The sequence below is a fragment of the Dermacentor albipictus genome, chromosome 8 (assembly GCF_038994185.2).
Source record: "Dermacentor albipictus isolate Rhodes 1998 colony chromosome 8, USDA_Dalb.pri_finalv2, whole genome shotgun sequence".
Taxonomy (NCBI): Eukaryota; Metazoa; Arthropoda; class Arachnida; order Ixodida; family Ixodidae; genus Dermacentor; species Dermacentor albipictus.
Genome location: NC_091828.1, coordinates 53,176,509 through 53,194,154, shown reverse-complemented (window position 1 = coordinate 53,194,154; position 17,646 = coordinate 53,176,509). Strand labels below are relative to the sequence as shown.

General features: G+C 46.8%; 1 protein-coding gene across 1 annotated transcript in view; it reads left to right on the top strand.

Annotated features, from left to right (window-relative positions):
* LOC135921635 (fatty acid synthase-like) overlaps positions 1-17,646 on the top strand; it is a 144,874-nt gene that overhangs the window by 110,280 nt on the left and 16,948 nt on the right. The window contains exon 23 of the mRNA XM_065455913.1: positions 1,058-1,294. Coding sequence (XP_065311985.1) covers positions 1,058-1,294 — 237 coding nt within the window. The remainder of the gene's footprint in view (positions 1-1,057; positions 1,295-17,646) is intronic.

The window sequence follows — 17,646 nt, the reverse complement described above, 5'->3', positions numbered from 1 at the left end:
TTCGGCCGTGGAATGGCGTTCGTGTCAGAATAAACACAGATATAAGTGCGCACCCTCTTTTATGGACATGCGCACGTGGGCATAATCAGCTGTACATGCTCGTGTACACTTACAAAATATAAAGGAATGCAGCAGTAAGTATAACTTAAACACAACCAATGATATGTATGAAGTATCATTATGGTATCACGATGATTGTATATGAATCACATAATGATATCAATTGCGACATCGTATTGCGACAGTACTAACATCATCTATCTGCTTGAATGTTCAGTGTGTCATATGCAGTATATCGGTCAGACCGAAACATCTTTTCACATCAGATTCACCAACCACAAAGCACGCGTTAACAGCTTGCCACACTTTCCATTATATAAACATGTTCGACTGCCAGGTCATACGTTTGACAACATCAAAGTAAGAGTAATACAATCAGGTTTCAAATCGCACCGTGATTGAGAGGTACGAGAAGCCTTTCTCATTCATAAATTTGACACTGTGTCATCCGGTATCAGCGAGAGCGTAGGAAAAATGTCGTGCCTTTCTACCATATCTTGATGTTTATGTTCTTGTATAGAATTGACAAACCATGCCAAATAAATTTGTTCCTAGTTTTTCCAAGTCGCAATTGCTATCATTCTGTAACTTCATGTACAATCATCGTGAAATCATAATATTTCATACATATCGTTTTTCGTGCTTGAATTGCACTTACTGCTGCACTTTTTCTTTTATCATTTGCAAGTGTACACGTGCATGTACTGCTGGTTATCCCAACCAACGCATGCCCATAAAAGCGGGTGCGCATTTGTATCTGTGTTTATTCTGACGAAGCCCGTGCCACGGCCGAAACGTTAAAATACCAAAGTGTGCACCTTCGTTTCTTCAACCACCTATGAACCGGACCTACAGAACTTTTCATTGAATTATATGTGCATCGCCAGAGTTACTATCGTTTTCTCGTTATATGTTGCAATTCTTTTTCCCGTCGGCCTTTCGGTTGTCGTGAATGCATACCTCGAGTTGAACCTCGCGATTCCTCTTCTTCATACAGGGTTGGCCGTTCAGTGGGGCCCCATTGGTGACGTGGGAGTGGGCAGCGACACCACGTGGGACGAAGCGGCTTTCGGTGGCAGCACGCCGCAAGAAATCAGGTCTTGCTTGGCCGTGATGGACCAGTTCCTGAGCCAGAGACACCCGGTGGTCTCCAGCTTGGTGAGGCCACACCAGCCCCGGAAGTTGGACGGCGAGGAAAAGCAGGGCCTCTTGCATTCTGTCGCTCGCATACTCGGTGAGTTTTATGCATGTCGGCGTAGAAACAAAACAGTGATGAACAGGCAGCAATTAACTGCGGCCGAACAGGATCTGTGCCTCTGGAGTCAGTCTCCTCAAGTGTACTTGTCGTCGCCCCTATGAAGACGCTTTTTCGAAACATTGACTTCAGGCCTATTTTGCGTTCGCGTTGTTCGAACATTGTTGATCACCTTAAGTATTCGTCCTTCTTGGAACCATTGTGTTGAAGATGCAAGTGTAGATGCTCCGTTCCCCGTAATATAACTTAGGTGGAGGAAGCTTTTCTCTGGAGAATTTGTGGTGAGGTGGTTTCTACTCTTCCTTAACTTGGGCCTCGGGTCTAATATATGCATAAATGGCGCAGAGAAAAGGATGAGGACAGTATTAACACGCACGCACGTTTTACCCTTCTCCACGTCTGTGTTCAGCGATCTACTTATCTACTAGAATCATTAATCAACTTGCCTAAACTAAAATGCTTCTTAGGCCTGAGGCAAAACACCTGATGACCATCTGTATTGCCCAGTGTGGACTGCTTTTGCTTTTGGAGTAAATGCTTGTCATGTGCTGTCGCTTTGTCCAGAGATAAAGGCTACAAGAGGGAAAATGGTTAGAGTTGCCGGGATAAGGACAAATCGTACATCCTCTACACTGCCTGCAGCTAAATACAGAAAACACTCTTTACTCGCCAGTTATGCAGCTTTTTCACGAAAGAAGACTGCCTGCATTTGTTTAAACAGAATATGCCGTATGGGAGACGGTAGTGTCAGAAAAAACTGCGGCACATCTGCGTTTAGGAAATGACTAGTAGTGTTACTGCGAATATTGATATCGTTGCGGGGAAGATAACGATAAGATATCTCGAGAGAAGAAGGACGAAGACTGTGGCTGCTTGGGCGCCACTTGTGTCCTGTCAATACACACCCGTTTGCATCTGTGCACCTGCCTTTTTCCTGTATCATTTAGTGGATGTGCGGGGTACAAATACGGAACTTCGCAGCGGACGTCACCTACCTGCAGCCACAATGGCCAACAAGGCGACCACGTCTCGGGTGTCTGTGCCTACGGTCATCCTGGCCTATCCACGAGACGTGGGAACATTTTGTGGCACGGATGGTTCTGACATCGAGGACTGGCTTGATATGTACGAGCGAGTCTGCAACCACAAGCGGGATCAGACTGTGACGCTAGCGAACCTCATATTCTATCTTCGAGGAACATCGCGTAAATGGCATGAGACTCATGAAATTGACCTAACTAGCTGGGACGTCTGTAAAGAGAAACTGCGAGAGCTGTCACCGACCTGTCGGTCGTCAGTTGGCAGCGAAAGGGGACCTTGGATAGCGCGCTCAGACGTCAACAGAATCTTACGTTGCTTACATACAAAATGTGCTAGCCCACTGCCGGAAGGCCGGCAATATGACAGAGGAAAAGTTGGCCAAATCTTAAAAGGCATAGCAGATGATGTCTTCAACCTTCTCATTTGCAGGAACTATACGGCGGTGGATGCAATTATCAAAGAATGTCGGTGCTTTGAACAACCGAAGAGTCTCCGAATCGCGCAAACGTTCGACAGGCTTCCCAATACCGTCGCGACATCTTCGTGCGAAGACCCACGACGGTTAACGCCGGTGCCAAAGTTACATGTGCCCTCCTGGAGCAGTGCTTGTAAAAAATGCAATCTGTCATCGTAACGAAAAAATTACCGACGATTACGTTACTTCCTAATGCGAAATTTGAGCGCAGCAAATAAGCTGTTTCACCTTTTTCGCGGCACGTATCCGGAAGCGGTTTCACGTCATTTTGGAACCAGAGCCGATCACACACTGAACACACACTGAACACACACTTCCAAACGGATTGTCTGTAAACTGTCGCCGGAAAGCATTTGTTGCACCCTGACTGTTTGCGAGCCTTTGTTTGCGTTTGGCCTCTGCCTCGGCCGCGCGAACGGTAGAGTCTTCTCTGCGACGGCGATGAGCTTCTGCTTCAGCCTCGCTTACTGCTGGTTGCTCTCGACGGCGGCGATGAGCCTCCGCTTCGGCGGTGCGAACGGCAGGGTCTTCTCGGCGGCGGCGATGAGCTTCTGCTTCAGCCTCGCTTACTGCTGGTTGCTCTCGACGGCGGCGATGAGCCTCCGCTTCGGCGGCGCGAACGGCAGGGTCTTCTCGGCGGCGGCGCTTAGCCTCTGCTTCGGCGACGCGTACTCCTGGATCATCTCGACGGCGGCGACGGTAAGCTTCTGCTTCGGCGGCACGCACCTCTGGATTCTGACGGCGACGGCGCTGGGCCTCTGCTCTGGCAGCTCGTTTAGCAGCAGCAGCAGCAGCAGCAGACGGAGGACTTCCATCGGTCGTCTCGCGCATGGCTCAGAAAGAACTGGCAGATAATTTCGCAGTGGCGAACGGTAGCGGCAATTTCGGCTCGGGCGGTGCACATATACAGATCCGCCGCCACCGATCTGGCTCTCTGATTGCCACCGCACAGGGCGAACGGCAGCGGCAATTTCGGCTCGGGCGGTGCACATATACAGATCCGCCGCCACCCATCTGGCTCTCTGATTGCCACCGCACAGGGGTTGCATTGGAGGAGGAGCGAAGAAAGGAATTAAGTTCGAGCCGGCGCTTTGACAACCGGAGACTCGCAGGAAGAGGGGGGAGGGGGGCGGCGTGTACACCCAGCGGCAAACGATGGGGGCAGAAGCGCGCGCAGCAAGCGGACAACACGATAAAGGGAGGAGGGAAGAGATAGCAGCGACTGACTGATGCCGCTGACGCCGATAGTGAGTCAACCCCAGCTGCGGAGTTGGTTTCAGGGACAACGCCGCCGATGCCGACACAAACAATATGATACCCTCGCTTCCGCAGCGCTAAGAACCAGGTCTAGCCGTGGGAAGGTGGTCACGTATTCGTCGACGTGCCGGGGCCTACGTGAAATAACCGGCGCGTCGGCAACTGAAGAGCACCCTATCCGCCACACAAGAACAGGGGGGGGGGGGACCCTTTCCTCCTCTTTCTGCATGGCGGCGACGGTGTTCTATGCAGTCACGTTATCTTGACTCTCTAGCGGCGTCAGCGGCATCCAGCGGTATCAGTCGGTCGCTGCTAGCGCTGGGGGGATGAAAGGGGGGAGGAGCTGGTTACGAGGCCGACGACAACGCCGACGCGAAACCCAGGAACGGACGCCAAAGAGCTGGGCTCTAAAAAAGCGACCCGCGACTTATACATCACCAGACAGAACCTTGCCCCTTCACACGCAGCGATCATCAAATAGGGCGTCCACGACATAGCACGCGTTATTCGCCGCGAGAGGGAGGCCACGCCTCCGGCTCTAGTTCGGTCTGACCTACGGGAAAGCCTGCCCTACAACACACTGATGAAAGCGGTTGTTCGTTAGAAGAAAGTAAGTTTTGGGAATCCATCTCTATGGCTGGTTTCTCTCATCCAACGCTTATCAGGCTTTGCTGCTTGTTCCTAGACGCATAGCTATCTCCCGCCCCGTTGCAACCATACTGATTGGCGAGCAGAGGATGAAAAGACCATATGCTTTTATCATTCCCGAATCGGACATATCGCCCGCCACTGTCGCAGCCGCTTGTCATTTGTCTCCTTGATGGCCATCCAATAGCTACTACCGTCAAGCACCAGGCCCTCGTAATGTCTCGCCTTACAGGCCACCTCAGAACTCTAGCGCCGACAGCTCTCCGTCGAGACCCAACCGCTCCACGTCCCCGCAAGGTCCACGGTCCCGTTCGCCTGTTGTTCGCCACTCTTCGTCCCTATCTGCAGCCGGTTGCTACACTTCGAGATACTAGGCGTAGTACGTACAGGAGGCGACGTGCAACTACGACCGGGCCTTGAAATCCCCTTTTGTCCCTGCGTACACGTGCAAGCCTACTGGACTTGAAGTACATGTTCCTTTCACATCTCTCGTCGACACAGGAGCGCAGCTGTCGGTTATGAGTGCCGCTCTTCACTGGACACTCAGGAAAGTTCTGACACCAGCCGTGCCCTGTACACTATGAGTCGCCGACGGCAGCACTTCACCTGTCATCAGAATGTGCACAGCATGGGTGACCATTGGAGACCACCACACTATTATTTCATTTATTGTCCTCGAGCAGTGCCCGCATGACCTTATTCTTTGCCTTGAATTTCTTTCGAAACACTCCGTCCAAATTGACCGTTCCTCTCGTATTGCACATTTGGATCTGCCGTTTCCTACCGACGCCACTTCTAGTACATCACAACGCTTATGTTCTGCCGATTTCACCCGTCTGTCTCCACTGGCCGCTACATATGTCCTCTTGACCACTTGTCTTCCCGTTCCTGATGGCGACTGCGTCGTATCCCCTATCACTGACGTGGTCCTCTTGCGCAGTATTGCGCTCCCGAACACCATCATCCGAATTCTCGAAAATTCCACTTGCCTACCCATCCTCAACTTTGAATTTTCAACGTACGTTCTACCCCATGGCATTGCCTTGACGCATATCATGCCTATAGAAGAATTCCAGATTTCTTCCTTGACACTTGAAGCAGCCGTCCCCTTGAAGCAGCCCTCCCCAGCACCAACGGGCCCCTGCCGTGCGCTCTTTCGTCTTCACGTAAAACTCTTGCTTGGGCTAGTTGGTTCATGCTTGAATTAGTAAAGGTAAGGTGCAGAAGACCAGGACTCAAGAAGAACACAAACGACAGGACCGGTGCCTTGCTGGGCCGTCTTCTTACAGGACCGTGTTCTTTGCTGACTGAAGACATTTGTGAAATGATTGCTCCTGATCCTCCTTCTGAGCAAACAAAAGCTTTTCGTCGCCTTCTCTCCTCTTATATAGCTGTTTTTGACCTGGATGACCGCACTCTTGGACAGACATCTGTAGTCACCCATCGCATCAGCACTGGTAATGCCAGCCCCTTTCATAGGCGACCTCATCGCGTCTCCGCAGCGGAGCGGGCCATCGTATGGAAAGAGGTCGACAAGGCGATGGAAAATGACGTTATTGAGCCTTTGCGCAGTTTGTGGGCATCCCCGATTGCCTTGGTAAAGAAAAAGGACAACTCTTGGCGCTTCTGCGTTGACCATAGTCACATTAAAAAGAAAACAAAGAAAAAAGGTTGAGTGCCCGCTGCCTCGCATAGATGATGCCCTTGATTGTCTTCACGAATCACAATATTTTTCGTCAATTGACCTCCGTTCGGGCTATTGGCAGATTCACGTAATGAGAGGGACCGTGAGAAGACCGCATTTATTACATCAGACGCCCCTTCGAATTCAAAGTCATGCCCTTTGGTTTATGGAATGCCCCTGCTGCATTCGAGGGCATGATGGGATCTCTTCTGCGCGGCTTGGAACAGTCAACACGTCTTTGTTATCTTGCCGACGTGATTGTGCTTTCACCGACCTTTAAGCGTCACCTCCAGCGCCTCGATACTGCCCTCTGTCTTTCGCGGAGCTGGCCTTCATCTGAACTCATCTAAGTGTCATTTTGGTCGCCGCAAAATTACTGTGCTCGGACATCTAGTAAACGCTGCGGGAATACAGCCTGGCCCGAAGAAGGTTCGTGCTGTGCCCAGTTTTCCTGTTCCATGTTCAGCAAAAGATGCCCGAAGTTTTGTGGAAATATTTTCGTATTTCCGACACTTTGCTAAAGGATTTGCCGATATCGCTCGCCCGCTCACGCACTCTCTTAAAAAAGATGCGCCTTTTTCTCGGGGACCACAGCAAGCCCAAGCGTTTGCTACCTTTATTGAACGGCTAACAACTTCTCCGATTCTGTATCATTTCGACCCCTCGGCTCCCACTGAAGTCCGCACAGACGAGAGTGGCGATGGTATCGGCGCCGTGCTCGACTAGCGTCAAGGGGGTCGAAACTGCGTCATCGCCTACGCCAGCCGCCTTCTTTCTGCGCCCGAAAGATATTACGCAATCACTGAGCGTGAATACCTAGCGCTCGTGTGTTCGCGATATTTCGACCTTACCTGTTCGTTGGCAGTTTCTGCGTCGTAACTGATCACCACACCCTTTGTTGGCACTCCTCTTTGGAGGAGCCAACAGGACGCCTCGCTCGTTGGGCCTTACCCTTGCAAGAATACACCTTCCCCAGCATGTATAAATCTCGACGTCTACATCAAGACGCCGACTGCCTATCCCGCCATCCTGTGGATCCACCGGACGTCGCAGATGCTGACTCAGACATTTCAATTCTGTCCATTTACGACTTGCATCATATCGGCGACGAACAACTCCGCGATGGTCCTTCACACCATGACGGATGGCCTAATCTCGACGCCCAGTGAAAAATTAATATATGGGGTTTTACGTGCCAAAACCACTTTCTGATTATGAGGCACGCCGTAGGGGAGGACTCCGGAAATTTTGACCAAGTGAGGTTCTTTAACGTGCACCTAAATCTAAGTACACAGGTGTTTTCACATTTCGCCCCCATCGAAATGAGCCCGCCGTGGCCGGGATTCGATCTCGCGACCTCGTGCTGACACCCAGTGGTACTTGCCTCTGCATGTTCACCCTGTGTAATGAGACTTTATACCGTTGCAGCATCCACGCTGATGGTCCCCAGCTCGTGCTAGTCGCTCCAAGGCACCTATGACTCGCCGTGCTCCAACAGCTACACGATGCTCCTACCACTAGGCGCCTGGGTGTCACTCGTACATGAGACCGCATGACACGCCGTTTCTTCTTGCCCGGAATGTATCGCTCTGTGCACCATTATGTCGCTGCTTGCGATCTGTGTCAGTACCGTAAGACGCCTGCATTATCTCCTGCTATTATCTCCAACCTATTGACGTCCCACGGAGCCATAATTCGGTGTGGGGCTCGACTTGCTTGGCCCTTTTCCTATTTCTACCAAAGAAAACAAGTGGATTGCAGTGGTCACAGACTGTGCGACAAGATGTGTCATCACGCGAACTATTCCAACTAGCTGCGTGATAGATGTCGTCGACTTTCTGCTCCACAATGTAATCCTACGCCACGGCATCCCTCGCCTCTTACTTACAGATCGTAGCCGTTGCTTCGTATCAAAGGTCGTCGATGATCTGCTCCGTTCCTGTGATACCGAGCACGAAGTTTCTGCCGCGTAATGCCTGTTTCACATGCTGCGACTGGAACGACGAAAATCGGTGCTGTCGCACGCGTCGCAGAGCGATTTTTAGAGGGCCCATTTCACATGATTGCGATTTTAACAATGCGACTGGTGCGATTCCCAGGGTTGCTTACTGCCAGGTTTCATGGCACACGTTGCACAATTATTTTATTGTAATGAATAAAACGTTTAACTTATAATATTGTTGACTTTTCTTTATTAGGAGCAAATAATATGCTTGTTTTGTAATTTAAAAACGTGTTGAAGTTGACATTTGTTTCGGAGTGCGCGACGGCGGTTTCTGTAGTTCAGTGCGACATCGCGCACGTAAACAGCTGTTCGCAGGTGGTTCAGCGGTTCTTTATTCTATGGTTCAGCGCTGTGTGTTATTTTATCTACCTTCTATGACCGTTTCGTTCTGCCTGCGCTACAACAATATACAAGATGACCTATCGACAAGTTCATATAGCTACCCTCACCGTATATGCAGTATTCGGAATTCGGCTGCCACGAAGTTGTCGTGTCAGCCCAACAAGATCCTCGCGCTACCCGAGCTCGGCGTCAGCTTCTGGAGAAATGATGCGTGTATATTGCCCGTCATTGCGCATATGTGGTGCCTGCTCCTAGCCATATTCTTACGCCAAACGCAACAAGAAGCACCAACCCGAACGCCCGCGTGTGCCCCTGAACGAAGCCTCAAACGATCTGTGTGATTACGACGTGGAATGAAAATTGTGTTGTGAAATTCAACCTTAGCGCTAGCCTGGTTCGTCCATCGCCGCGCTCGCGCTGCGAATGTATATATGGGAGCCCTCTCTAAATATTTCTAAAGGCGCAAAAGCCGACGCATCAAATGTTTCGAGCAGTTACCGTCACTTTTGTAAAAACCTGTACGTTGTAACATAGCATTCTAAAAGACACGCTTCTCGTCCACTTTGTTGTCCCGTGTCTCGCGCTGGTAGTATACTAGGAACTTCTAACAAGAAGACCATATCAATACGCGCTATTCATAACGCAGGATCGTAGGCCCACGGCAGGCGGACTTGCCGTAGAATTTTTCAGCTTTCTGCTCAGCCTCGCACGCCTCTCAAGGTTAGCCTGTTTTGTGGAAATAAATATTATTATTATATTATTAATGTTATTAGATATTATAGCTTCTTCACTGTAATTTATAGCAATCATCCGGATTTCTTAAGCTAGTCATGCATTTAACCTGTATTAGATCAACATTGTTACGACGTGTTTACGGGAGTCATTTAAAACTAGATTGCTCAGCCAGAGAAAGAACAAATGCAAGCCTCAGTGTTTATTCCAATTTGGTATTCCTAAACAGATTGTATTGGCAGAATTTTATGCCTGCTTGCATTTCCTGCAATTCAATGTTCAGAACTGGAGAAACTTATTCCTTTTCTTGCTGTCGAAAGGCTGCTTCAATGTCGATAGCAAGCTATAATTATTCATTTCGAAAGTGTTAAGCAATGACTATATGTCTAAGCTTATCAATGCATTTTTGTTCTACGAACACAATTAAGTTTTCTCTCTCCCTCTCATTGACAGCCATGGAGTGAAACTGTTCACTTTCATAAGTATCCGGATGCAAACATTCTGGAGTTTGTCCTGAGCATTTATCTGCATCCTATAGTGTGCATGTTTGTATCAAGTTTTTGTGTTACAATCGCAGTGATGTACACATATTGTTATATTGCAACAAACAAATTTATTTCACTTTGTTTTCAAATCTACAATGTGGCCATGCAGTAACGACTGCATTAATAAGCAAAGAAGAAAACTGCAGATTCAGTGTACGTGTTGGAATCTATGCGAAGTGAAGTTTTTGTCAAGTGGTCAATTAAATACTGTTAAAGTAACTGCGATATATACAATTTGTCTTATTTTCAACAATCCAACATGTCATCTTTTGCAAGGTTTGCTTATGCACCGCATAGGTCACAACCTTAATGTAATGTAATTTTTATGCATTACACTGTTCACAAACCATACCGAAACGCAAATGGCAGTTAATGTAGATGCACGCTGCGAGACATCAATGCAGTGACGCTTGTTGAGCAAGAAATGATGCGAGGTATATGCAGATAAATGAATGACATGTGCTTATATACATATTTATTTATATACCTCGCAGGCTGCAAGGTTGGAGTATTATGCGAGGGGGAATAGAAAAGTAGCTACAGAAGGAAGAAGGGCACAACATAAAAAAAACATAAAAAAAAGCAGTGCCAATACATTGCACCAACTAGTCCGTGTTTTACTGGCACAACATTATACAATACTTAACAAACAATAACAGAAAAAGTTACTGCCCGTGCACCCTGTACAGACAGTAAACCAGCAAAGCTGAAATGTGCAGCCCCGGTGTTTATCACTGGGTTAATTTCAATGGTTTATTCAAGTCTTTCTATATTATTGGTTATGTCTGTGTTTCTTAATGAGGTTATGCACATGTTTGGCTTGGGTTTATCACATTGTTTATTTGGAATGCCACACATTGCACTTTGCAAGATCACTATCATGGAAAGTGCAATGAGTGGTTCATTGTGGTATTCCAGCGGGTCCATCAAAGTCTTTCTGAATTATGTTACACACTTGTGTTTTTTAATGCATTAATCATAATGTTTATGACTCAGTTATGCACTGCAGTTACGAAGTGACACACCGGGGCTGCACATTTCATTTAATTAAATACAGGGACACATTTTCGAACCTATTGGGAAGTCGGAGAGAGACTGCTGCACGCGTGCTCTGCTGCTAGAGAGAAACGACGTCACTATCGGTCTAGCCAATGGCCCACCACACCTTTGCTGTGAGATAATAATGACATCATGATCTTGTCTTAACCCCGTCCCCCTCTGTGTCCCTTCCCTGCAATAATACGCAGATAAATGTATGTTTGAAATGCATAAGCATTTCTGTCTACCCAAAAAGAAATGTCGCCGTCCATCATGCAAGACGAATGCAATGGCTCACACCCCCTTAAACAATGGCTCATACCCCTACACTAGGGTTTTTGGGATCGGACCATGAGTGTTTCGCCTAGGCATATACAGCTTCACTGTAAAAAGAATGAACACCTTTCTGCTAGAAACCAAGGCAATCATGAGGTGTATTAATATATGAAAGTTTATTGAACATGCCGAGTAAATGCTGTTCGACAAGCAATAAACCGAATTTACACAAAAAGCAGAAGCAAGATCTGATGTGTGTCCATACAGATTCCAACAGGAAACGCATCCATCTCTGAAAGTGTAACAGTGGCCATGCTGACACAAGATTCTCCCAGTGTGTTTGCATCTACAACATCCATAATTTCTCTAGGCAGCCGATCTCCACAGAATGCTACCTTCTTCCTCTACAATGCACTCTCCACATCTGAGCGTGCATTGTAGAGGAAGAAGCTAGCATTCTGTGCAGATCAGCTGCCTAGAGAAATTACGCAAGCTGTAGATCTAAAAATGCTGGGTCAATCTTGTCAGCACGGCCTCCGTTAGAAATGGATGCATTTCCTCTCGGGAAACACACATGAATTTTTGATTCTCCTTTTTGTGCATGTTCAGTCTATTGCTTGTCAGCGAGCAATTACTCGGTGTGTACATTAAACTTTTGGTTGTTAGATCATCTCGGTTTTCTTGTTTGTCCTATGTGTTCTCTGGTGCCATCTGCAGCCAGGCTATTCGTTTTTTTTTTTTAGACTGCAACAAGTCACTTTAATGGCCCTCATGATACCTTATAAAATCTTTTATTTGGCCAATGTAGCAAGAATGTACAGTGTGAAGCAGTAAGAACAGGGTATGCTAACTTCTGATTAAAAGGTTTATTGTGAAAATGCAGTGATCTATAAAGGTTACCACAAAGTAGTACAGCAATAAAACCTGATAAAGACTAGTGCTTGATGAAACCAAACATAAAAGCAGGAAAGGGAGAAAATACATATAGATATACAAGTCCAGGGAAAAAAAAACATTGTGATCATCAAGTGTGCATGTGGCTACCTTCCAGGAAACTCATTTTTTTCCCAGTGGCATGGAACTGGAAGAATGTGCTTGCATAAACAAGCTGTCAGTCCGTCTATTGGAATAACAACAAAGTTTCTTGAAAGGTGCTGGCATGCAGGATTGGCAATTGTAATGATTTTTTTTTCCTGCACTTGGAATTTTTCTATATTTTCTTTCTGTAGCATCTTTATTTATGTTTGCCTGTATCAAGCACCAATTTTTATCTATCCTTCAAAGATGTCTTTCTTTTTCTGGGGAAAACTCGGGGAAGGCAGGAGATGGAAATTCAAGACGATGAGCAACATGAGAACAAGGTGAAAGTAGGAGCCAACGTTTTCACACGTGGACCTTGAAGAAGACAAGTCCACTTGTCGAAACGTTGGCTCCTGCTTTCACCTTGTTCTCGTTTTGCTCATCGTCCTTTTTTTTGTGCTAATTTATATAACTCGCCACATTTTTACAAATGAACCTCAGTTGAAAGTTCGTCCTCATCCATATCTAGTGTCATCCTGTTGATACTGCTTCATGCTATGCACTCTTGCAACATTTGTGTGTGTGTGTGCACACGCGTGGATTTGGATGTGAGATCGGGCCCTTGGGCAGAGGTATCATTCTTCTCCTGTGCAGCCTTATGAATTCATTAACTATACTGCAACAGAAATTCGATGGACAGGAACGAAGTGAACACACCGAGTACTTCTTTCTTGTCTGTTGTCTATCTGTGGCACTTTAGTTAATAATGAATATACACAAACTCATCTAGTTTTCAGTTATTATGTCAGGCTTATAAGCCCGCTTGTTTCCTGAAATATCTGCATGGCTATGTATTCTGTAATTTAATTTCTGGCTATGTGCTTGCAAGTCGCGTGTCAATCTCCTGATTTTCCCGACAATCTTGTGTGATGTGCAGGCCCAGACAGTTTCTGGTGAATCCATGCAGGGTGTAATCTGCACTACAAGTGCTGCTTTGATTGCCTTCAGTTCTGCTTTTCTAGGTGTAGGATGACCTGGAATGGTACTCACTTATATGGCGTTTAGTTTTATGTAGTGTCATACTACTGTTACACTGGTATTGCCAGATGAGTGTACTATATGTGCCTTATGTTTGCTTGCATTTTCATGATTAGCAACCTCCTCTGTGTGTTTGGCAGTTGCATATAGTCTCCTGCCCTAATTGTTTGTCCCCATATTCCACGGTATGGGCCTGTTGTGTTTCAAGTCCAGGTACTCCCGAGGTTGTGTCTCTGAAGGGAGGGGTAGTCGTCTTTGCATCTCGTATGCTAGCTGGCATAGTATCTTGGGACGAGGTTCTGAGCTCTTGAGACAAAGAATTTGTGCTGCAGGCTGCAACTCTACTCCGTCTAGGATCTTGTTCGTCAGCTCTTTTTCATAGAGGTCATCAAGCATGGTACAGTTGGAAAGACCTGTTATTACTACCCGATGCCTGTATTCGATGAGTTGTCTTTTTTGTGTGCTGCTGGTAATTCATACCGTGCCATACCTTGGACACAAGCACAGCATCTGCGATTTTCTATAGTATGCACTAGTCCACCCCCATTATTTCGAGATTATTCTTTTCACCAGGTGTGGAAGTTGCGTCCAGGCATTGCATAATTGTTTCACCCACGTGCTGGCTCTGCCGTCACGGGCTTACACTAGCTGACGATTTGTGGATGTTGACTTGCGGGCATATTTGTCCAGCTATGTGGATCACAATGTGCAATCTTGGGTAGTTCTTGATTCTAGTCTTTCTTTTTTTTTCCGACGTCCATATGAGCTGACTTATCAGAAAGCGAGAGGCCAGACTGGCCAAGAAAGTCTGCAGTGTTGTCGAGGGCTTGTTGCATCATTCTTGATTTCTGTATAAGATAGCTTTCCCATGGACTGTAATACACCATAGGCTGTAGTGTTTCTTGTAGTATGCCCGTGTTGTTGGTGTGTGTGCGCCAAATGTACCTCCAACTCTCACCTGAAATTTTCTGTCTTTCAGAAAGTTGCTGTTTAAGTGCTCTACCAGAAATGTTTTTGCTTATCGTTCCTCTTATTAGAGCAGCATGAGGTACTGCTGTTAAAAGCCTTTTCACTCTCTTCACTCTTTCATAAGCGGTATTACACAATGTCCTGCAATAAAGTTTCTGCTGCTTATGTCCCACTCATATCTGCCAGAAGGGACAACTCTCGAAAAAGGTTTTCTTTGTGCTATGTGTGCGACGTAGTATGAGCATTCATGCCTTTTATACATCTGTAGAACCAGCTTCCTGACAGAGTACTTGCTACACCTGCTCATGCTTATTTGTGCAGTGCTGTTGAACAATACATATCGATGCAATGAATATTTACACACTTGAATTATCACGAAAGATGGTTGGTTTACAATTCTGCCCTTTGCTTTCTATTGGTGTTAGATTTTGCGTAAGCATGCCCCCCTATGCAATAGTATTTTGAAGTGTAAGGGTTCAATAAAAGGTGATGAACTAAATCTAAGTGCAAGAGCTTTTTTTCTCACCTACAACTCCCATCGAAATGCGACTTCCATGGCTGGCAAATCAACCCCTCGCCTTGTGTTGGCAGCAGAATGCTATAGCCACAGTGGCAGGTGAACAAATTGAAGAACAATATTTCTGTCTATAATTTTTTTTCTTGCCTGTATGTAAGTAAAGTTTGGAATAAATTTGTCATGGCAAAAAAGCCCAGTTTATGGTCTTTTATTGAATAAGCCACATATTGTGTATAGTTGAAATGCAGAAATTTGTTCTGAAATCCTTGGGTGATATATGTTCTTGCAAGTAGCATGGTATTTCATTACTTATAAAAATGATAATCGCAGCGGATATCGTTATATGGATTTACACACTAATATATGTGATCACAAACTTATTAGAAACTTACTAGAAACATGGAAGGCATGTTTCTGCACACTTGATCCGCTGTGAATGTGCAATAACTGCTTGTACTGGCTGACTTCACTGCACAGTTTTGATTTACTTTTCTTCAGCGTGTCGTTTTATACTGTTTTATCCCCACAAGAACAGGCCGTTTGCCTGCTTTTCGCATTGTTGCACGAGTTCTACATAATTGTGCTGGAGGGTACGTTGTCACTTTGCCTCTACAGCAAGCAATTTAATTAATCTGCTAGCTGTACAGTTGATTACCTTGCAGAGCAAGTGTTCATACAGATGCAGTAAGGATACAAAGTCCGCAACATAGCCTATGTTTATTGGTTTCTGTGCAAGAAAAAAAAAATCTCCAGAGAAGAGGTGCAACTTAACGTGCATGTAATATTTTATTCAAGCCACGGATTTAATACTACCGTAGCAAATTCATTACGATAGCCTACACTTTTGCTCTGTCAAATTTAATAAGAGGCAAGATAAGCTTTCAAGATGAATCGGGAAATTCATGCTTGAAAACCGACAAGAAAATGCAACTGAACGGTACCGCGTTCAGCGCAACATAGAAACTTCGGGTACTTTGCTGTCTTGTCATTTGCCCTTGCCGAGGTTGAAATAATTCAAGCTGCTCCGTAAGCGCGATTTTTGCATGCTACTCAACAAAAGAAAATTGTGACGACCTCGTCGTCTGCTGGGGATCGAACACCTCCTAGGACTGACAACTCGCAAAGGCGCACGAAGCAAACGTGAAAATGCACTTAATTTGCTGTGTAGCGTGTCAACAAACGCATAGCAATAGGAGAATGCAATCTGTACAAGTTTTTTATTCTCCCTTAATTCGCGCACGTACCTAATTCGACGATCCACGTCTCCGCGATTGCACTGCTCGTGCGAGACGCCATCAAAACAAACCGGCGAAATAGCTCCGTTGACAGCTCTCTGCGCAATTTCGACGGAAAATCGCAGCGATCGGTGCGACGGTGCGACTGTGCGACCAACCGGTTGGTCGCAGCCGAAAATCGGGGGGTCGGCACTGCGACTGCGATTTTCATCGCAAACGACGGAAATCGCACTTCCGGTGCGACGAAAATCGCATCATGTGAAACAGGCTTAACACCCTAAAATGAATGGCCTCACCGAATGCCTCAGCCGCGCACTAACTAAAATGCTCTCCATAAGGCTGTTGCACATGGCGCGATTTTCAGTCATCGACACAGCGAATTCCGTCGCTCATGGACCGCCGCGACGTCGTGGGCTCTCCGCGACTGGATTCTAGGAAGTATCAAGGGACTTTACTAGGAAGTTGGTCGCGCCGGCGCTCAGTCGCAGCGATCGGCGCGATGTGGGAGGGGCAATGTGTGTTTTACCGCGCGTTAGTAGCGCGGTGGAGCAATGTCGCACGTCAGTTCTAGCTATGTTTAGGGCGTACCCACCAGCGTTGGCGGCTTAGGAGCTTCATGAACATTTTTCTTTTCTTCCGCTTGCACAATTCGTTTGAAAGGAGAAGCTGCACGCTACCCAGGTCGGGAGAAGGTCACCGCTTCAACCTAAGGCACGTGCCCACTTGATCGCCGCCGTCGTCAACTTCTTCATCGCTACAAATTGTGCCAGCTGCTTATATACATGCACACTCAACAGTAGTTTGTTCTGCAAAAGCAAATACTCATCCAGGAAAAAAAGTTGCGGCTCGCATAGAAACAACGAAACTAGAGTGTAATAAACGGAACCACCCGACTGACGCCGCACGCCATGCCGCACGCTCATACTTGCGGTGTTGTGCAGCGCCGAACTTACTGTATCTGCAAGCTGTCGTAAAATCTCAACGCTTTTAAACGTTAAAAATGGTGTACCTTTTCTATTATCGAATAAAAAATACGAAAATTTGAATATTTGACTATTTTCCATGTTGTTTTTATTTAACGATGCAGGCATGGATACTTCGTGAGCAGGAGGCAACCTTGCGCATCGCTGCGATGGATATCGCGCTGCCGCAAACGCATGTGAAAGCTGTCAGCGAAAATCGCTCTGCGACGCGCGCGGCAGAACGATTTCTTTCGCCCCAATCACGCCATGTGAAACAGCCTATGTACGTTTACGACGATCGCCGTGACTGGGACGTTGCTCTGCCATCATCGCCTTTGTTTATAATTCATCTCGTCATGACGCTGCCAGATTTTCACCGTTCTACCTCTTGTTTGGACGCGACTCTGCGTTACCCATGGACACGTTACTTCCCTACGAATTACAGACCTCAACCGCTTGCGCCTGAGGTGCCATTGCACTGGCCGCCCAGTCGTGACAAATCGCTCATGATCGCCTTACAGCCTTGCAAGGTTCTCAAAAGTGCCAT